The 20642-nt window shown below is 53.5% G+C and overlaps 2 protein-coding genes across 2 annotated transcripts; both read left to right on the forward strand.

Moving 5' to 3' along the window:
- On the forward strand, positions 1-9467 carry Twf2 (twinfilin actin binding protein 2). Its single transcript, XM_047565598.1, has 9 exons — positions 1-157; positions 3892-3969; positions 6242-6420; positions 6822-6917; positions 7096-7200; positions 7309-7434; positions 8109-8259; positions 8395-8516; positions 8872-9467. Exons 1-9 carry the CDS (start codon positions 133-135, stop codon positions 9037-9039), a joined length of 1050 nt encoding a protein of 349 aa, XP_047421554.1. The 5' UTR covers positions 1-132; the 3' UTR covers positions 9040-9467.
- A 2861-nt stretch (positions 9468-12328) lies between these two features.
- On the forward strand, positions 12329-16416 carry Tlr9 (toll like receptor 9). Its single transcript, XM_047564932.1, has 2 exons — positions 12329-12370; positions 13206-16416. Exons 1-2 carry the CDS (start codon positions 12368-12370, stop codon positions 16284-16286), a joined length of 3084 nt encoding a protein of 1027 aa, XP_047420888.1. The 5' UTR covers positions 12329-12367; the 3' UTR covers positions 16287-16416.
- Positions 16417-20642: the final 4226 nt, after the last annotated feature.

Raw genomic sequence — 20642 nt, forward strand, 5'->3', positions numbered from 1 at the left:
CGGCACCGCCCGGGAAGCTGCGCGAGGTTCGGCGGCTGCCGCCACATCCTCCTCCTCCGGGTCCAGGCGAGCGGAGCCCGGCCAGGGCCAAGCGGAGGGCTCCGACGGCGCGGGCGAGCGGAACGCCGAGCCATGACGCACCAGACGGGCATACACGGTGAGGGCGTATGGCGGGCGGACAGAGGTCCCAGGGGCTCGGCTCTGGGCTGTGCCCCCTTTCCGGCTCTCGGCCCCTTCCTCCGCCTAGCATCAGCAGGGGGAAGCTTCCTGTTCTCCTTTGTAGCCGCCAGTCGCCTGGGATGGGCACATCTGGGAGAGTGCAGACTTGCTGTGCATAGCTGAGAGTGGGTACACATGTACCTACACAACTGGGATGGAAATATCTATGTACCCATTGGGGGTGGATGTGCCTGTGTGTGCGGGTCTGTGTATTTTTGTTCCTTTCTGGGGGTGGGTGTACCCGGATGTGCACATCTGGTGGAGTATACACGCATGTGCACATATTCTCTGTATACAGTTCCGTGTGTGCACATCTGGATGTGACTTGCTTGTGCACATCTAGTATCATTCATGTACATGCCCTAGTGGATGTTTGGACACTGTAAGTGTCATGGGACCATCTTAGATATCAGTGTTTCGTGACAGTGTGCAGTATCTGTGGGTGTCTGTGTGTGCACAACTGGTACGCATCTCAGTGTGCATTTGTTACCATGGTTGCATGCAGTGGATGTGTCTCATGACTTGTATGGGTTTGAGAATGTGTGTGAGGAGGGGGTCTGACCTTTGCTCCTCTCAGGACCCTCACACTCCTGCAGGCTTAGCGGGGGAATATCTTTGATAGGGCCCTCTAAGTGGCATGGGGAGAGTTGCCAATCTGACCTTGACCTCTGACCTCCTTCCCATTTTCCATGGTGATCTCTTTAGTCTACCCCAGCCAGAATTGGAAAGTCCCAGCTCCATCTGGAGGTAGAGAAGAAGGTCCAGATAGGCAGATATGTGGGGGAGGTCCTGGCCCTAGAGAATCCAGGCCAGCCCCCATCCCCATCTTCATCCCCAGGAAACTTCTATGGCCCAGAGTATCACACATAAAACCTCTCCCCCCAGGACCCCAGTTTCCTTCTTGGACAGGCTGGGAGAGAAGTAATGCCTTCGAACCAGGTACCCTGACCCTCCAGGCCTCAGTGTCCCCATCTGCCACTGACCTGGGAGAGCTGCCTGCCCTGTAGCAAGGACTCAGACAGCTTTCCCAGACAGCTTGGTGGTTTTGGCCATCAGCCACTCTGGCCACCACACCATGATCCCCTGCCCAGGACTACCAACATGAAACTGCCTGAATCCCAGCTTGTGGCTTGTGGTTGTGGCCACTGGGTTTCCTTGCCCCACCCCCATCCTCCCCCTCCCGCCTATGACTGGAGAAAACAGGGGCCTGGGTCAGGGCCAGCCTCCTCACAGGTGGGCCAGCCTGTCTCCAGGAGGAGCTGGAGGGGTGATTTCATGACTCAGCCCCACAGGGGGATCTGCTGCCTGGCCTGCCCCTTCCTTCCCCTTTGCCTGGTCATAGCTGCAGCCTCCAGTAGCAAAGGAGATCTTCAGAAGTTAGCCATCCTCCTGTCTCCTGCTGACAGCTCCTGTGGCCAGGGACCTGCCTTACTCCTTCACTTCCATACAGTGACACAGGGCTGCCTAGGGTATCACTGGAGATTGGGCTGCCCCCAGCCCTCCTTCCCATTTCAGGCCTGGAAAGGTAGCAGGAGAGATTACCCTGGAGTACCAACCCTGTCTGGCCATAGATGTAGGTCTGTTGACCTCAAAGCCAGGCAGTGGAGGAACCGTAACCTGAGGCTCATTGGAGATGGGAGGGTGGGCAAGGGGTGGGGGGTTATGAATCTTTGATGATGAAGGCTCAGATGTCCCAGACCTGGCCTCTGGATTATTGATGGTGGCTGGGAGGCATTGGGGTGGGTAGGAAGGGATGTCTTCCCCTGCTGGGGTGTCAGTTTGCCCTGGTAACACTAGAAGGGGCTTGTCAACCTCTCTGAAGGGGAGCTTCTTGGTTCCCCTCCCAGCGTCTCAGTAGGTAGAAGGGGCAGCTTAGCACAGCCTGTCCTCCTATACTTATAGTAATAAAATTTTGTTGTTGTTTTTTAAGAGCCTGGGCACTTAACCACTGAGGTAAATCCCCAGCCCTTATTAATTAATTAATTTATTTGTTAATTTCTTTATTTTTATTTTGAGACACGGTCTTGCTAAGTTGCTGAAGCTCACATTGAACTTGCGATCCTCCTGCCTCAGCTTCCCAAGCCACTGGGTAAAAGTTGTTACTAAAAGAATCTCCCTTCCTGAGCACTTCGTCCCATTTACTCCTCACTGTAGTCTCTGGAACTTGAGGGTATTATCTCCATTTTACAGATGAGGTTCAGTTTCAGAGAAGTCAGGGGTCACATAGCTAAGGGAGAGGTGGAGCCCTAACACCAGGCTTGAAGCGTCAGGAAACTGCTTGGGGTCTGTTGTTGGAAAGTACTGTCCTGGCCCAGAGGGGCTTTGTCCCCTTGCATGCAGTTCAGTGGCATAAGACTGTGAACCCCAGGGCCTTGTAGGCCCAGCTGAGCCTCTGCTTACCCAGTAGCACAGGGTCACTGCGGGGGAGGGGGGGCACCTGAGGCCATGACCAGTTTGTTTCCTCAAAGCCCCCGCCCCCCTCCTCCCGCTGACCCTAAGCTGTCCACGCCAGGCCCTATAAATATTCTCTGACCTCAGCCCTCCAGCTGTGTTCCTGTGGGAATTCTCCTGACCCCTGGGCAGCCTCAAGGTCATGCTGGCTTGGCCCTGCTTGCCCAAATACCCAAGCAGGGCCCTTCTCCACTTGGACCATAGTTTCCCCATCCACTACCACTAGTGGATCTGAGATTACCCACGGTTCCCTATCTCTAAACATGATCCTTACCTCTGCACTTGGTTCCTTCCTTGGTCACTGGCTGTCACCTTCCAACTCTGCAGCCTAAGATCCAAGATGGAATTTCTTTCCTGGGAGCTACTCTTCTTCCAGGAAGCCTTTCCTACTGTCTGAGAGTCGAGGAGGGCTTGTTGCCCCTGGCGGGCTCTGCTGGGCTGGGAGTGGGTCCTTGGGGCCTCCTCAGGTGAGGCAGCCTGGCTGGGAGGTTGGAGCTGCATGTGCATGCATGTGTAAAAAGATGTGTCTGTTCCTTGTGTGTGCTTCATAATCCTCTTGCCTGCACACTGTCTTAGCCAAACTCTGAAGTTGCCTGCCTGTATGTTTGTTAGCAAGCTAGTAATTATATCTGCATGCATATTCACATGTCTAAATATGTATATCCATTTATGTTTGACTAGTTGCGTGTGTGTTCATGTACAAAGGCATTCACATTTATGTCCCTCTCTGCATTACATGTATGTTTTATATTCACACATACTGGATTTGTGAGTTGGCACATGTGATGTGTGTGTGTATATATGTGAGTGGACATAGCGGTAGCATTTGTCTGTGTATTCCATGTGGATTCCACAGTGCTTAGAGTGTATCAGGCCATCCCACTGCTGGACCTTCATGGGGCAGGGGACAGGTGGGGTCATTCATTCTGGCTGTCCTGGCTTGCCTAGAATCTGCCCATCTTCAGGTGGGCTGTCCCATCCCTGCCAGCCCCTCCCCATCACCAGAGCTATCCCAGCCAGCAGGACACCTGCCTGCCACTTCTGCTGGCTAAATTTGGGAGCTTGTGTTCAGTGGCCATCTCAAGTTCCCAGTCACATGGCGGGGCCGTATTTAACCCGGTTCCCAGCTCAGCCACCAGATCCCGTAGGACAGAGCAGGCCCCAAACTTGTTCCTGTCCACTCTGCCTACTCATCCCCCACTATGTTTCTTGTTCTTGTAGCCACTGAGGAGCTGAAGGAATTCTTTGCCAAGGCGCGGGCTGGCTCCATTCGGCTCATCAAAGTTGTTATTGAGGACGGTGAGTGCCCCCCATGAGCTAGGGCATACGTTGGAGGCTGAACCTAATTGCTTCTGGAAGGGGAAGGAGGTGGATATTGGCCTCTGGGCCCCGCAGGACCCCAGTTTCCCTGCCCGGGAAGGAGGGGGGCACTCACAAAAAGGAACCTCAGAGGGGGAGCACAAGGTAGGCATGGTTATCACCCCTATTATGCAAACCCCCATCTTGGGGTCCTGTGTGGCCTCACCAGAGGCTGTGTGGGTATTGAGATGGATCTAGTCCAGGTACTAGGCTGAACAGGCAGGGGTCAGGGGATGAGAGAGTCCAAGCACTGCCGCATATCACTAGTGCCACTCACCTCCATCTGTTCCTGGTCAGCAGGCCTGTTCTGGCTTGGCTGCTGGCCGTGGGGAGACCTAAGGAGATGCCGGGGCTCTTCCTATGGGAAGAACCTCCATAATGGGGAGAAGGCATTGTGTACAGCTCTTTCTGAGGGCAGGATGGGGGAATCCCATCCTTGGCAAGATCTCAACCTGGACCTGGGGCCGAATTGGGGTAATGGGAGTAAAGGACTCCTCCCCTCTTCCCTCTGTGCCAAGGAATTATCCAGTAAAGGGTACTGACTGGGCATGGACTGGATCCCCAAGGGTCCTTCCAGACCTTCTCTGTAGCCTGCTCTATTTGCCTTTTAGGGGCTTCCCAAACAGGTTTGGTGCTCAGCTCACTTTAGTAGGCGCTGTCCAGACCCTGATTTTACCCCAGGCTTTAGGGCCATGACTGTACTGGGCTTTGTTTAGGGTCCCCAAATTCAGACACCCTCAGAGACTGGAATAGGAATCATTAGGTAGCTCATGATTGAAGGCCTGGGCAGCAGTCCACAGCTTCCCACCCTTAAAAGGGCAGCTGTACTCATTGGCCATGGTCCTCAGACAAGACCTTAAGCAGGAAGAATCTCTAGGTGGGCTCTTACCCGAATTTTTTGTTTTGTTTTGTTTTGTTTTTATGGTACTGGGGAGTGAATCCATAGATATTTAACCACTGAGCCACATCCCCAGCCCCTTTTTGTATTTTATTTAGAGATGGTCTCACTGAGTTACTTAGGGCCTTGCTAAGTTGCTGAGGCTGGATTTGAACTCACCATCCTCCTGCCTCAGCCTCCGAGCTGCTGGGATCACAGGCGTGCACCACCATGCCCAGCTTATCCCAGTTTTGTATTACAGTTTTCAGGGTACCTGGGAGTGCCCAGAAGTGTCCACACTCCAACTGAGTGTGGCTGGAGCTCCTGATTTTTCTAGAGAAGCTGTGACTTTCACTTTTTATGTGAAATTCCTGGTTCGAAAACAATAAACAACAATGTTGACAGTGCTGCTGGAGCCCACTCAGCCTGTGACTGCTGGCTCTCAACCCTGATCCCATACGAGCTCTATGTGGGCAGGTGAGGAAGCTGGCATGTTGGGGCTCCTAGGCAACTAGACCTCTTGCCCCATTAGGAGAGCGTGGTGGTAAGGTGCCAGGATCTCCTGGCCAAGCTGAGACTACCCCTTTACCCCAGTTCTTCCTCCAGTCTACCTTTGAGCACCAGGAGAGTATTTGTGAAAAACCAGCCCAGAGGTGTGGCCTGATGCCCGCTTCAGCCACTCTGCACCAGACAGGGAGGTGACGGGCCTGTTGAGCCCAGGCACTAAGAAGTTGGCTGCTATTGGTTTGTGACTTGGAGGGGAGGGAACTACAGCTGAGGGTGGCAGCAGAATACCTTACAGTGTCTGGCATGAGTCCTACTTTCCTCTTCTCCAGATTTTTTTGTCACTGCAGATTGCTATGGCTTGGGACCGTGACATCACCTCTTCCAGCACACTTGTCCCAAGGGGGGAGTTCTGGAGTTCTGTTGTAGCCTTGGGCTTAGGGAGGAGGGGAGCAGGAGGTGCATGGTGGGGACCGTGCACTGAGCAGTGTGCCTTGCCTGTAGTGTGGGGTCAGAGTGAGTACCCACATGTGTGGTTGTCGTGAGGGAGCCACATAATTGCTGGTTGTGGACACGTAGCTGTGTCTTCATGTGGTTTGTGTTGGTTATCTTTGGGGGGCCAGGAGGTAGAGAGGGCAGCCTCTAGTGGGCAGCTTTTGCCCTCGTTCATTCACTCACTCCTTGGAAGATTTGGGGGCTCCAAAAAAAGTCAGGTAGAGTAGCCAGCAGATCTGAGCTAGCTCGGAAAGCCACAGCCAGAGGACAGAGTCCACAGACAGGTGGAGGTGGGACATGGCTAGCTACTCTGGCTCACCCGGCCTCTGCCCCCAGAGCAGCTCGTGCTGGGTGCCTCTCAGGAGCCATTGGGTCGCTGGGACCAGGACTATGACAGGGCTGTGCTTCCACTGCTGGATTCCCAGCAGCCCTGCTACCTGCTCTTCCGCCTCGACTCACAGAATGCTCAGGGATTTGAATGGCTCTTCCTTGCCTGGTCACCTGATAATTCTCCGGTGAGTCCCCGGAACCCCTGTTTAGCCCCAGGCTCAGGACCAGTGGGAGATTGGGGAGGGCAACTGAGTATGAGTGGGTTAATGAGGCCCTGTCCCAGGATCCTAGGGATGGCATATCAGGTCCTGTCCCAGATAGTGACAGGACAAGGCCCTGTGTTTGGAGCCTGGGGTCCCAGAGCTCTGTGAGTGGCATCAGCTTGACCCCTGGAGGCTGAGGTTGAGCTGGGCCAGGGCTCCCTCTGCTGGCAGGAGCCACCATTGCACCCTCACCTTCATGTTGCGCCCCCTGCTGGATGTGAGTATACAATGAGTTGAACAGGTCCACTTCTAGAGCCTCCTGCCTGCTTCTGGAGAAACACAACTGCCCACAGCTGTCTTACAGTTTGGTCCCCACCCCTCAGGTGCGGCTGAAGATGCTCTACGCGGCGACACGGGCCACAGTGAAGAAGGAGTTTGGGGGTGGCCACATCAAGGATGAACTCTTTGGAACAGTGAAGGTAGCCACCCAGGCTAGAGTGAGGTCAGGATCATGGGGGCTGAGCCTTTGAAGGGCCTCAGAGAAAGCCAGTGCCAGGCTTGGGGTGAAATGGGAAGACTGGGAGTCCATGAGCTGTAAGCCAAGGTGCTTGGCAGGGCTTCCTCCAGCCTACCTAAGGTGCCCATTATGCCTCCCAGGATGATCTCTCCTTTGCTGGGTACCAGAAACACCTGTCATCCTGTGCTGCACCTGCCCCGCTAACCTCAGCTGAGAGAGAGCTCCAGCAGATTCGTATCAATGAGGTGAGTGTGCAGGGTCTCATATGCTGGGGACCTGTGCTCCTTGGTGGGCTGGGCTATTCCTCAGGTTGGGCAGGTGAGGACCACCTTCATCATTGCCCTGCCTGCCAGGTGAAGACAGAGATCAGCGTGGAAAGCAAGCACCAGACCCTGCAGGGCCTCGCCTTCCCCCTGCAGCCTGAGGCCCAGCGGGCACTTCAGCAACTCAAGCAGAAGATGATCAACTATATCCAGCTGGTGGGTGCATGGTCCTGCCCTGGCACATGCATGGGGCACAGTGTGCCCCACCCTAATCCTGCTTATACCCATGTGAACCCCTGCCCCCACCAGCCTGAGCTGTTCAGCTAATCCACATGCTTGTGGGAACACACTGTCCTCCTTGTTCCTCCCTGTTTCCTGCATTAGATGTAGCCACCAGGTGTACATTGATACGTTCTTTTCTTCTGTCCTCTGCCTGCCCACATGGGTGCTGCTGTGAACTCACTACCCATTCCATTCTCTACCTGTGCCCACCCCTGGGTTCACACTGACCCCTATAATCTGTGAGCCCCTTTCTGTCTCAGATTCCTTCTACAGCCCTCTTGATCACCTTTTTTCCCAGACAGGGTCTTTCTGCCCCATTGATCCAGGCTGCCCCTTGCAAAATGCTCCCCCAAGAGGCTGTGCCTCTGAGGATGGGCTGGCCCAATGTTGGTGCCTCCCTGGTGCTGAGACCATCCACACCACTCCATTCACTGCCCTTCGGGACAGTTTTTTCTCTAGCAGTCTTCAAAGAGGCCCAGGAGTGCCTCCTCAGAGTAACCCCCATGGAGGTACAGCTGAGGAAAGGAGTCCTGGGAAGGGAGAACACAAGAGGCTCCTGCCTGCCAGCTAGTCCTGAGGTTCCTTATGTCTCCCCTGGCCCTCCACAGAAGCTGGACCTGGAGCGGGAGACCATCGAGCTGGTACACACAGAGCCCACGGATGTGGCCCAGCTGCCCTCACGGGTGCCCCGAGATGCTGCCCGCTACCACTTCTTCCTCTATAAGCATACCCACGAGGGTGACCCCCTTGAGTCTGTGGGTGAGTGGCCACGGCCGAGCCCCCGGTGTGTGCTGGGCAGGTGCAGCTCTGGCCTGCTGCTGGGCAGACCTGCTGTGAGGGTGGAGGTCCACAGTTGCTCGACCTTCAGGGCCTCGCCTCCCTGTCCTCCTGCAGTGTTCATCTACTCCATGCCGGGGTATAAATGCAGTATCAAAGAGCGCATGCTCTACTCCAGCTGTAAGAGCCGCCTCCTTGACTCTGTAGAACAGGACTTCCAGCTGGAGATCTCCAAGAAGGTGCGTGGCTGTCCCCAGGGTCCTGTTACCCCACCTTCCACATGGGTATTAAGAGTTAATGACATCTCAGGACTTGTCACTCTTGTGGATCAATTGGAACCTGAGGCCAGGTGATGGGTGGCACAAACAAGCCCAAGCCCTGACCACCAGGACAACTTTCCCTGGGTCTGGGGAGAGGGAAGGGGGCGACCCAGGTGAGCAGGGCAGCAGGCTCCAGGCTCTGCGTTTCTGGGAGTGCCATTCCTAGTGGGAGGAGACCCCAGGGCTGAGATGTGAAGGATCAAAAGGATGCCCCAGGAGTGGCAGTTACCAAGGGTCAGAGTCATTGGAGTAACTGCAGCCTTGTCCCACACAGATTGAGATTGGCGATGGGGCAGAGCTGACGGCTGAGTTCCTCTACGACGAGGTGCACCCCAAGCAACATGCCTTCAAGCAGGCATTCGCCAAGCCCAAGGGCCCTGGGGGCAAGCGGGGCCACAAGCGTCTCATCAGGGGCCCTGGCGAGAATGGGGACGACAGCTAGGTGGCTGGACCAAAGCCAGGCCAGCGAGTGAGCTGTGGGGTTGCCTACCTCACCACTCCCTGCACCTCCCTCTTTCTCACCCTAGCTCCAGGGAAGTGCTTCCTGTGCGTCAGGCAGGCTGGTGTCTGAACACACTTGCAGCTTCTGAGGGTCACTGAGTTGGCATTTTGTGACCCTTCCCCATTGCTGACCCTGCCTCTAATCTTTGTGCCCAGGGCATCTGGGGGTCCTGCCTGGCTGGCTCTAGGAGGCTGGGTGAGGGACCTGTCATGAACCTGGCCTCCAAGGGATCTGAGATTGGGGTCCCCACACAGCCCAGAAACCTTTGACCACAGTGGGTAGGGTCAGTTGGGGCTGGAGCAAGGGTCACTGCAGGATGGGATGGTTGAATGCTGTATTTTCTAAAGAATAAAATATTTTTAAATCAATATCTGTGTCTGGCTCTAAGGAAACACGATGCATAAGTGGCCCTGTGCATATAGCTAACTGCCCTCTCACAGCTCAGGAGAGAACGGTTGGCCTGCTAGGTGGAGCCTCAGTGTGCCTGGCCACAAGGGTGTGGGAGAAGCTGTGTGTGTGAGGGCACAAGTCTTGGGGTTGATAGGATCCCCACCTGAGAGGCAGGTATATCTCCACCACAATATAGAGATCTAGGTATCTTTATCTCCCGTAGCTGCTATAACAAATTACTACAAACTTGGTAGCTTCTGCCTCTAAGGGAGGTAGGATAGCTACTAGAGATGGGGGCTGGCTCCCTGGTCCTCACTGGGTGTTTTCATCAGCTTTTGTGTTGCTGTGACAAAAATGCCCAGTAAGAACAACTTAACAGAGGAAATGTTTATTTCGATTCACGGTTTCAGAAGTTTTCGTTCACCCATGGCTGACTCCATTGCTCTACGTCCAAGATGAAGCAGAACGTTGTGGGGGAAGGACCTTACAGAGGGAGGAAAATTGTTTGGCTCACAGCTCAATCGGGTCAGGAGGCAGAAAGAGGGAAGGGGAAGGGGCTGCAGGGAAGATGCACTCTTCCAGGGCTGGACCTAGTGACTGCCTCCTCTAGCCATGCCCCCACCTACCTAGTCAGTCCATTCAAACTAGGATGGGCTCATTAGGTTACAGCACTAATAAACTAATCATTCCACCGCTGAATATAACTGCATTAACATGAGCTTTTTGGGGGCGCCTCATGTCCAAGCCATAACACAGGCACTTGGAAAATCTCTCCTGAGCTTGGGGTTCAGCAAGAACCAGGCCTTTATGTCTCTGAGAAGTGGATGGAAGCTCCTGTCACAGGTGGGACAGAGATGGATGTGGCATTGCTGACTGTGATTCACCTTTCTCCTGGCTCAGGGCAGTGTCCTATTCCTGGGGCCTTTTCCCAGCCCCTGCCAAAGCCCCTAGGCTTATAGAGGAAGCTGGGACCATAGCAAGGATCCAGAAGAGGTTTGTCCAGGCCTATCCTGAACACTGGTGGGCAGGAAGATAATGCTACCCTTAAACTGCTGAGCCAGCTGAATGACTGGTACTTTGGGCCCTGTGTGCCATGACACCTACCCAGAAGTGGGCCTGGAAGGAGCAGGAAGGTGGATGTGCAGCCCTGTCTCCCCCAAGAGTAAACCCCATTTGTTTATTCATTCATTCATTGGACCTTCCCTTGGAGATACCCTCTCTGTGCCCGCCCAGAGCTGAGTGCAGGGGACCCACAGCTTCGGCAGATATTGAGCGTTTACTGTGTACTAGGCATTAAACTGTGCTGGGGATACAAAAGATCTTGCTCTCAAGAAGTGGACATTCCAGCAAATAAGGGGAGGGAGATAATATACAGTAAACCATGGAAAGTCTCAACATGAGAGAGTCTCAACAGTTGAAACAATGCTAAGCAGAGGAAAACAGGCAGAGAGGCTCAGAAGAGCCAGATTCGCACTGGAAAGTTTATGAAAAGGTCAGGGAATGGGAGGCTGAGGTAGGAGGATCACAAGTTCAGACAGCCTGGACAATTTAGTGAGATCTTTTCTCAAAATAAATAAATCAATAAAAAGGGCCTGGGATGTAGCTCAGTGGTAGAGTGCTTGCCCTGGTTTCAATCACCAGTACCAAAAATAAAAAAAGGTCAGGGAAGTTCTCAAGGAAAGAGTGACATGCACAGAGACTTAAAGAAGGTAAAGAAGGAGGCCATAAGAAAATCTGGGAAGTGAGTTTCCAGGCAGCTGGAATAGCACATTCAAAGGCTCTGAGTTAGGAGAGCAAGGTGTGTCCAAAGCAACAAGAGGGCCAGTAGGGATGGAGATCAGAGAAGGAGTGGAAGGGCAGGTCTCTTAGGACCGTGGCTACTATATGAACTGTGACATTTACTACTTTGATTCCAGAGACAGCTATTGAGGGATCTGGGCAAGGGATAGACCCAACACAACAGGTCTCAACAGGTCCCTCCAGGGGCTAAATATAAATAGGTTGTGGGCATGAGAGCAGTAGCAGCAGCCAGGTGCGAGGTCCTGGGAATGCCCATAGGCAGGTGGGTGTAAGGCAGTGGGCGGTCAGCAGATTCCGAAGGTGGAGCCAGCAGGACTTGAGAAGGGCTCCCAGGGCACTCTGAGGCTTTGAGTGTGACTAGTCTGTGTTCTGATCTCCTGGGTCAGAGGCAGCATGGGAAGAGCTGAGTGGGAAAGATCAGCTAGGGTCCCAGCTGGGCCAGCGACGCACCCAGCCTCGGGACCCCCAGCAGGAAGGCTGTGGTCTCTCTTCTGATGGACATCAGGGGAACTGGGAATGCAGAGAAAGACAGTCTGTTCCTGGAAGAGGTCCCAAGGCTGGGGTGAGGGCTGCCTCTGGGCACAAGAAGCCCTTCAGAGCTCTTGGGACGGGGCCCTGAGGGCAGGAAAGGGCAGGTAGGGTGCCACCGTCCTGAGTATAAACAGAGCCAGGGTCTGAGGTATGAGAGTGAGCTAGTCCTCCTGGGTCAGGTGAGGGGCCTGGCGTGGTGCTGCCTTCAATTCTGATCTCTCACTGACCACAGGCTGGGCTTTGAGCTGCACTCCTCCCAGGATCAACCACAGGACAGATGTGAGGCCAGCGTTGGATGTAGGCCATCTGAGAGAGGAGTGGAAAGAGGAAGGGGTGAAGTCCTGTTTGCCATCTGACTATGCAAATGGCCTCTGACTCATTACACACCACCTGCCGTCCCCAAGGTGGGGGTGAGGGAGGGAGCTATTAGGCTGTAGTGAAATTCTCACTTCCTCTCTTCTCTGAGGGACCCCAAGTGTGAGAAGCACCCTTACCTACAGATCTTCCCAGACAGCCAGATCCTCTGGAGAAGCTCTCACCCACCAACATGGTAGGACAGCAGTTCTCAGGCCTGGGAAGGGGTGAGGAGGGAGGTGTGCTTGGCAGCTGCAGGCGGCAGTGAACGGGACTGTTAACCTCGTGGCCCTGGGGACACTTACTGAACCCTGAAAACATCAGAGCAAAAGGTCTTCTCTGTGGGGTGGATGAGGAGGCTGAAGTCTGGGACCTCAGTCTGTGGTGGGGTTGGGGCTATGCACCAGGTCAGATCCCAGGGCCGGGCTCTGGCTGACACTTCACTTTCCACAGCTCCCTCTGATTTGTTCTGGCCCATAACCCCTAACCAGTTGAGGGCTCCCAGGCCAGTGAGGGAGGCAGGCAGAGGGCGAAGGAGCTAGGCTGCCTAGCTTGCCAGTGTGTGGAAGCCAGAGGGGGTATTGAGGGAGAGGTTGTGAGGAGGCCAGAGGAGGGCAGAGAGGGGATTTCAGGATGGTTAGAGGGAAGGAAGTGACTGCCACTTTGTGCAGGAAGAAAGAGTAATAGCTCCCAAAGACAGGATGGGAAATGGGTCTTTTGGTCACTTCTCCTGGCCCTCTTATCTGGCTGGGCTCAATCATGTAGGAAAGCCTCAAATCTTAGGACTCTAGATTCCAGGCTCAGTCCTGATTCTAAGTCCACATTCTGAATCAAAGGCTTGGTCTGAAACCAATTTAAGGTTCCCCATGGGCCTTAGAGGGTGAGAAGGGGGTTCAACAGCCAGGGAGGAGGCTCACTGGGAGGGCTTGGAGAGAGGGGAGTCGGAAGCCCTGCTCCAAGACCCCATGAAGTGGAATGGGTGGAGGTGGAGCTGGGGCTGGACACTCACACAGCCCCTGGCCCTCCCACAGGGTCCCTGCCACAGGGCCCTGCACCCCCTGTCTCTCCTGGTGCAGGCTGCTGTACTGGCTGAGGCCTTGGCCCTGGGTGCTCTGCCTGCCTTCCTGCCCTGCGAGTTCCAACAGGGTGGCCTGGTGAACTGCAACTGGCTGTTCCTGAAGTCCGTGCCCCACTTTTCTACAGCAGCACCCCGTGGTAATGTCACCAGCCTTTCCTTGCTTTCCAACCGCATCCACCACCTCCATAACTCTGACTTTGTCCACCTGTCTAACCTGCGGCGTCTCAACCTCAAGTGGAATTGCCCCCCGACCAGCCTCAGCCCCATGCATTTCCCCTGCCACATGACCATCGAGCCCAACACCTTCCTGTCTGTGCCCACGCTGGAGGACCTGAACCTAAGCTACAACAGCATCACCACTGTGCCCGCCCTGCCCAACTCCCTGGTGAAGCTGACCCTGAGCCACACCAACATTCTGACACTAGACCACACCAGTCTTGCTGGCCTGCATGCCCTGCGCTTTCTATTCATGGACGGCAACTGCTACTACAAGAACCCATGTAGGGGGGCACTGGAGGTGGCCCCAGGTGCACTTCTTAGCCTGCACAACCTCACCCACCTGTCGTTCAAGTATAACAACCTCACAGCAGTCCCCCGCAACCTGCCCCCTAGTCTGGAGTATCTGCTACTGTCCTACAACCACATTGTCAAACTGGTACCTGGGGACCTGGCCAATCTGACTGCCCTGCGAGTACTTGATATAGGTGGGAACTGCCGCCGCTGTGACCATGCCCGCAACCCTTGTGTGGAGTGCCCTGACACCTCTCTCCAGCTACACCCTGAGACCTTCAGCCATCTAAGTCATCTTGAAGGCCTGGTGTTGAAGGACAGTTCTCTCCACACACTTAACCCCAAATGGTTCCAAGGTCTAGGTAACCTCACAGTGCTAGACCTGAGTGAGAACTTCCTCTATGAATGCATCACCACAACCCTGGCCTTCCAGGGCCTGGCACGGCTGCGCAAGCTTAACCTGTCCTTCAATTACTGCAAGAGGGTGTCCTTTGCCCACCTGCACCTGGCACACTCCTTTGGGAGCCTGATCTCACTGGAGGAGCTGAACATGAATGGAATCTTCTTCCGTTCACTCAATGAGAAAACGCTTAAGCCACTGACCCATCTACCTCTTCTCCACACTCTGCATCTACAAATGAACTTCATCAACCAGGCCCAGCTCAGCATCTTCGGGGCCTTCCCTGGCCTGCACTTTGTCGATCTTTCAGAAAACCGCATCAGTGGAACTTCAGAGCTGACAGTCACCACTGGGGAGGGAAATGATTGGGAGCAAGTCCAACTGTGGTCTAGGGACCTTGCTCTAGCCCCACTGGACAGCTCTGGCTCTGAAGATTTCATGCCTAGCTGTAGGACCCTCAAATTCACCTTGGACCTGTCTCGGAACAACCTGGTGACAGTTCAGCCAGAGATGTTTTCCAACCTCTCACACCTCCAGTGCCTCAGCCTGAGCCACAACAGCATTGCACAGGCAGTCAATGGCTCAGAGTTCCGGCTGCTGACTAGTCTGCAGGTGCTAGACCTTTCACATAACAAACTGGACCTGTACCATGGGCGCTCGTTCACAGAGCTGCCAAACCTGAAGGCTCTGGATCTCAGCTACAACAGCCAGGCCTTCAGCATGCAGGGTGTAGGCCACAACCTCAGCTTTGTGGCCCAGCTGCACACCCTGCACTTCCTCAGCCTGGCATACAATGACATCCACAGCCGTGTGTCACAGAGGCTCTGCAGCACCTCACTGCGGGCCCTGGACTTCAGTGGCAATGTGGTGAGCCGTATGTGGGCTGAGGGAGACCTCTATCTCCATTTCTTCCAAGGTCTGAGAGGCTTGCTCCGACTGGACCTGTCCCAGAATCAGTTGCATATCCTCTTGCCCCGCACCCTGAACAACCTCCCCAAGAGCCTGCAGCTGCTGCGTCTCCGTGACAATTACCTGGCCTTCTTCAACTGGAGCAGCCTGGTCTTCCTGCCCAACCTGAAAGTCTTGGACCTGGCAGGAAACCAGCTGAAGACCCTGAGCAATGGCAGCCTGCCCAACGGCACCCAGCTCCAGAAGCTGGACCTCAGCAGCAACAGCATAGGCTCTGTGGTCCCAGGTTTCTTTGCCCTGGCAGTGAAGTTGCAAGTGGTCAACCTCAGTGACAATGCCCTTAAGACAATTGAGTCCTTCTGGTTTGGGCCACTGGCTGGTTCCCTGAAAACATTAGACGTGAGTGCCAACCCTTTGCACTGCGCCTGTGGGGCGGCCTTTGTGGATTTCCTGCTGGAGGTACAGAATGCCGTGCCTGGCCTGCCCAGCCGTGTGAAGTGTGGCAGCCCGGGCCAACTGCAGGGCCGCAGCATCTTCGCGCAGGACTTGCGCCTCTGCCTGGATGAGGCCTTCTCCTGGGACTGCTTTGGCCTCTCGCTGCTGGCTGTGGCTCTGGGCCTGACTGTGCCTGTGCTACAGCACCTATGCGGCTGGGACCTCTGGTACTGCTTCCACCTGTGCCTGGCCTGGCTTCCCCTGCGGCGCGGCGCCCACGCCCTGCCCTACGATGCCTTCGTGGTCTTCGACAAGGCGCAGAACGCGGTGGCCGACTGGGTGTACAACGAGCTGCGGGTGAGGCTAGAGGAGCGTCGCGGGCGCCGCGCGCTCCGCCTTTGCCTGGAGGAGCGGGATTGGCTGCCAGGCAAGTCACTCTTTGAGAATCTGTGGGCCTCGGTGTATGGCAGCCGCAAGACGCTCTTTGTGCTGGCCCACACGGATCGGGTCAGTGGCCTCTTGCGCACCAGCTTTCTGCTGGCCCAGCAGCGCCTGCTGGAGGACCGCAAGGACGTCGTGGTGTTGGTGATCCTGCGCCCCGACGCCCGCCGCTCTCGCTATGTGCGGCTGCGCCAGCGCCTCTGCCGCCAGAGCGTCCTCTTTTGGCCCCACCAGCCCAGCGGGCAAGGCAGCTTTTGGGCTCAGCTGGGCACGGCCCTTACCAGGGACAACCGCCACTTCTATAACCGGAACTTCTGCCAAGGACCCACGGCCGAATAGTGTTGGCCTCACCTCCATGCCGCGCTGCCTGTCCGGGCAGCTCCACTGCTTTGCTCCCCATCCGCACACCTGACACAGAGCAGGCAATCCGTCTGCTACCGAGCAGGGTGCTCTGACCCATGCCTGTAATCTCAGCTACGCAGGGGCCGAGGCCGGAGGATTGCAAGTTGAGGCCAACCTGAGCAATTTAGCGAGAACCTGTCTCAAAAATTAAGTAAATAATTAATAAATAATAAATAATTAATAATTAATAAATAATAAAGTAAAAGGGGTTGGGGTGTAGCTCAGTGGCAGAGCACCCCGGGGTTCAATCACCAGCACCGCAAAAATCAATTAATAATAAATAAGGGGTTCTGGCTCAGTGGTAGAGTGCTCGCCTAGCATGCTTGGGGCCCTGGGTTCGATCTTCAGCACCACATAAAAATAATAAAGGTATTGTGTCCACCTACAACTAAAACAAAATGTTTAATAATAATAATAATATGAATGAATGAATGAATGAATGTATGAATACTACCAAACAGCTATCCCTGAGCTTCCTGGAGGTGTGGGTGGAAGGAGAGATAGGAAAATTCTGTAGAGCTCTATAAAGTGAACAAAGACAAGAGGTCATTTGGAGAAAAAGGCCAAAAGAGAAAAACAGGGACCCACAGGACTAAGGCTGGCTGCTAAGGAAAATTTTGTTCATGGGCATCTTTTTAGGGGAGTTGAAGATATTCGCTCAATGTGGTCTTGGTCCTTTGCGGAGAGCAAGGGAAGAATTCCTGCCCCTTTCAACCCTTCCATCAATGCCCTGCCTGACCCATTCCAGGCAGTCAGGTAGCCTCTGGGGGTCAGTCTTGTGTATTGACTTCAGCCTCCCTCACCTACTGGACTGAAAATTCCTTGGGGGCAAAAAACCTGCTGGTCTGGTACATTTCTGGCCCTAAGCAGAGTTCTGAGAGGAGGTCAGCCCAGGAAATGTTCATTCCAAGGTTTTCCAGAAATAATGGACTTATGGCCAGTTCCGCAGGTGATTGCGCCCTCTGGTGGCAATGCCTATGCTGTGAGTAAAGTCTGTGATGGGCAGAGGTTCCTGCCTTGGTATCCCTTGTTATTTATTCAAATCAAAGTCAGAGGAGGATCTCTTATCTATGAGTTAGAAGCCTCAGGTGGGCTCTGACCTGTCCTACTTCCTGGGCCTTTCCCAGGAGGAAAAGAAATAAGAGCAGCCTTTTCCCCATGGGTGGAGTCTTGGGAAATCCCCTATTGAGTAGCTCCGAGATTCTTCCCAGCACAGGCAGAAACAGGAGCAGGAGAGGAAGCAGGACCTTGTCCAAGACACCATATTCTACTTGTAGGAATCACAACCTGGACAGTAACTCTCTTTAGCAGTTCCAGTTAGACCTTAATCTCCCTCTACCTCTGCTTGTGCTCACAGTCTTAAGTGTCTTGGGGGCTGTCCGTTTAGAGGAACATTTTGGAAATGAAGTATGGGTGTTGTGGTAGGATCTTGGCTTGACTCAAATGTTTTGTGGTCTGAAATACTTGGCTCCATGCTATCTATGGGCAGAGTTCCACTGTTTAGATCCTGCAGGAGATAGTCAGAGATGGGCCACTGGGGCTGTGTGGGAGGTGGCTCCCACTGCACTGTCAGGAGGGGTGCTCGGGGTTGGCTCCAGGTTCTTTCCTCTGGCCATCCTCACCCACTGACACTGCCATTGGTTCTACCACACCAGGAAGGAGAAGATTCAGTTCAGATTGCCAGGGGCTACATCCCAGCTCTGACATTTGGGTAATCTTGGGCAGGCAAACTTCCTTTTGGAGACTCAGCTTGTTCATTTAATAAGGGGGTTGTCCAGAGCTATTCTGTATGCTATTGTAAGCATTAGTGGTAATGTGTGTAAAGGTTTAAAAAACTTAGAAGGACCTCAGTTGTTGTTTTTAGGTATTGAGACTTGTACTCAGGACCATGAGATGATATGGATTCAAAGTTTATCTCTCTACCTCAAGAATGATCCTTCTGGACTAGGAATGGCTTCCAGAGCACCATGGTCAGAGGCAGATGTGACTGAATCAGAGGCACATGATGCTGGGGACCACAGTTTTCTCTAAGAGAGTCTGCAGACCTTGGTGTGGTTTCCTTGTTGGGAAACAAAGAGCACCAGACAAATGGAGACGCAGAAGCTGACAGGAGGAAAATGTCAAGAAGGAAGTCTCCACAAGTCACCCTGCCATCCCTTGGCACTTTACTTGGTGTCCTAGACTTCTAAATATTCTGGGCAAACTTTTCACTACAGTAGTTTTACACTCGACTTGCTTATAAAAGCCAAACATCTCATTTTTAAATCATTCTACTTCCTGTAGATCCTTCCATGTTTCTCTCATAACCCTAAGAAGGAGGGAGGGGAAGTGCACCTCTGGGCCTTGCTGACGCTCCTGGTTCTGTCTTACAGAGGAAGAGTGGGTGCTCCCAAGTGTTTGGGTAGAGCATTGCTCCACTAGAGGCAAGCAATCCCACTTGAAGAAGACGAGGTGGAGCGCTGTCCAGGCGTGGGAATGTGAAAGACAATGGAGAGCCCTGAAAGCCCATTTGAGGGAGCAGAGCGGGGAAAGTGAGTTGCTTCCGGAGCAGGAAGGAACCGTATTGTAGTTCCAAAGTGACGTGACTTCCATCACACCCAGGGGCCTGCCGAGATGAACAGTTTCATCTGATGGTACCATAATTCAGTGGAGCCCTACTGTGTGTCTTGAGAGAGCCCAGGCCAGCTACCAGCACAACTCTGCACAGAGAGGAGAAAGCATAGCTGCCTTTCTAGAGCTCAGGGGCGAGCAAAGTCTAGTGATTCTCCTAAGCTCCAGGAGCTTGGTTTTTCTTCAGCTCGCTTCTTTTTAGTAGACTAGGGTGTTGTCGCTGGGGTGCCCTTTCATTCAGTCAACATTTTTGCTTACCAACTGTGTATCGGGTTCTGTGCTGGACTCAGAGGGTATAGAAGTGAGAAGAAAGAAAAGGCACCTGTCCTCACAGAGGTGACATTACAACAGGGGAAAAAAATCACTGTGTGGTGACTGTGTGGTTAAGAGCAGCAAGGTTAAGAGGCCAAGCAATGGGAGGAATTAAAGAAGGGGTGAGCTGAGCTGGGCACAGTGGCACATGTCTGTAATTCCAGCAACTCGGGAGACTCAGGCAGGAGAATCACAAGTTCAAGGCCAACCTCAGCAACTTGGTGAGGCCCAAAGCAACGTAGAGAGACTGTCTCAAAGTAAAAAATAAAAAGGGCTGAGGATATAGGTCAGTGGTAAAGCATCCCTGGGTTCAATCCCCAATACCTGAATAACTAAAAAATAAAGAGGGTGTTAGCTCATGTATTTGGGAGGTCTCACCCTTGTCCCAAGTGAAAAGAGGTGATCACACCATGTGTTATGGTTTGGGTATTACATGTCTCTCTAAAGCTCACATGTGAAACATTGCAAGAAGGCTAAGAGGTGAAGTGATTGGGTTATGAAAGCCTAAACCCTATCAGTGGCTTAATCCCTTGATAAGGATTAACCTAGTAGTAACTGAAGAAAGGTAGGGTGTGGTTGGAGGTGGGCCATTGGGGGGCATGCCTTTGGGGTATATATTTTGTGGACTGAGTTTAACTGGCTGTCAATGGACTGAGACCTCTGAAACTGAAAGCCCCCAAATAAACTTCACCTCCTCTAACTATTCTTGTCAGGTTTCTTGGTCATAGCGACAAAAAAGCTGACTAAAACACCTTGCTCTAGGGCAAGAAAATCCAGGAAGATAAAGAATGGCTAACACCAAGGTCTAGAAGCCAAGAGAACTTAGGCATTTGAGACCCAGAACTGAGCCCCAGCATATAAACAGAAAGTGAGCAAACACAGGTGGGATGAAAGATGAGGCTGGAAGCTGGATGGGAGCCTAACCCCAACATGGTCAGCCTGAGCAAGGAATCTAGAATGTAATCTCACAGCAACTGGAAGACCCAGGAATGTTTTCTACAGAGGAGGGACATGATCTGATTTTTTTTTTTTTTTTTTTAAATAGGACCTCTCAGGCCCCTGTTGGAGTAGAGGCAGGTGTAGGTAGTATAGCAGTGGAGAGGGTAAGACGTGGCCTGGTCTGAGATGTGTTTAGAGTAAGAACTCAAGAGAACTTGCTAACAGTGTGCATGTGATGGAAGGACAGAGTTGACTTTCAAATGAGAGGCCTGAGTACCTGGGTAGATGATGGTAAGACCATGTGAGGAGCAGGTAGGGGAAGGGTGGGCAGATTTGGGGTGCTGCCTAAACCTGTGTGGGCTTGGAAGAGACAGCAGGTGGTGGCATGCAGATAGAACTGACAGCCCAAGACAGATCATATGGGGTGGGGAG

Source organism: Sciurus carolinensis, chromosome 9 (genome assembly GCF_902686445.1).
Source record: "Sciurus carolinensis chromosome 9, mSciCar1.2, whole genome shotgun sequence".
NCBI classification, from domain to species: Eukaryota; Metazoa; Chordata; class Mammalia; order Rodentia; family Sciuridae; genus Sciurus; species Sciurus carolinensis.

Coding starts and splice junctions, on each gene's coding strand:
- Twf2 (XM_047565598.1), top strand. CDS start 133: ATGACGCACCAGACGGGCATACACG. Junction 3,970..6,241: donor CAAAGTTGTTATTGAGGACG/GTGAGTGCCCCC, acceptor CTCTGCCCCCAG/AGCAGCTCGTGCTGGGTGCC. Junction 6,918..7,095: donor AACTCTTTGGAACAGTGAAG/GTAGCCACCCAG, acceptor TATGCCTCCCAG/GATGATCTCTCCTTTGCTGG.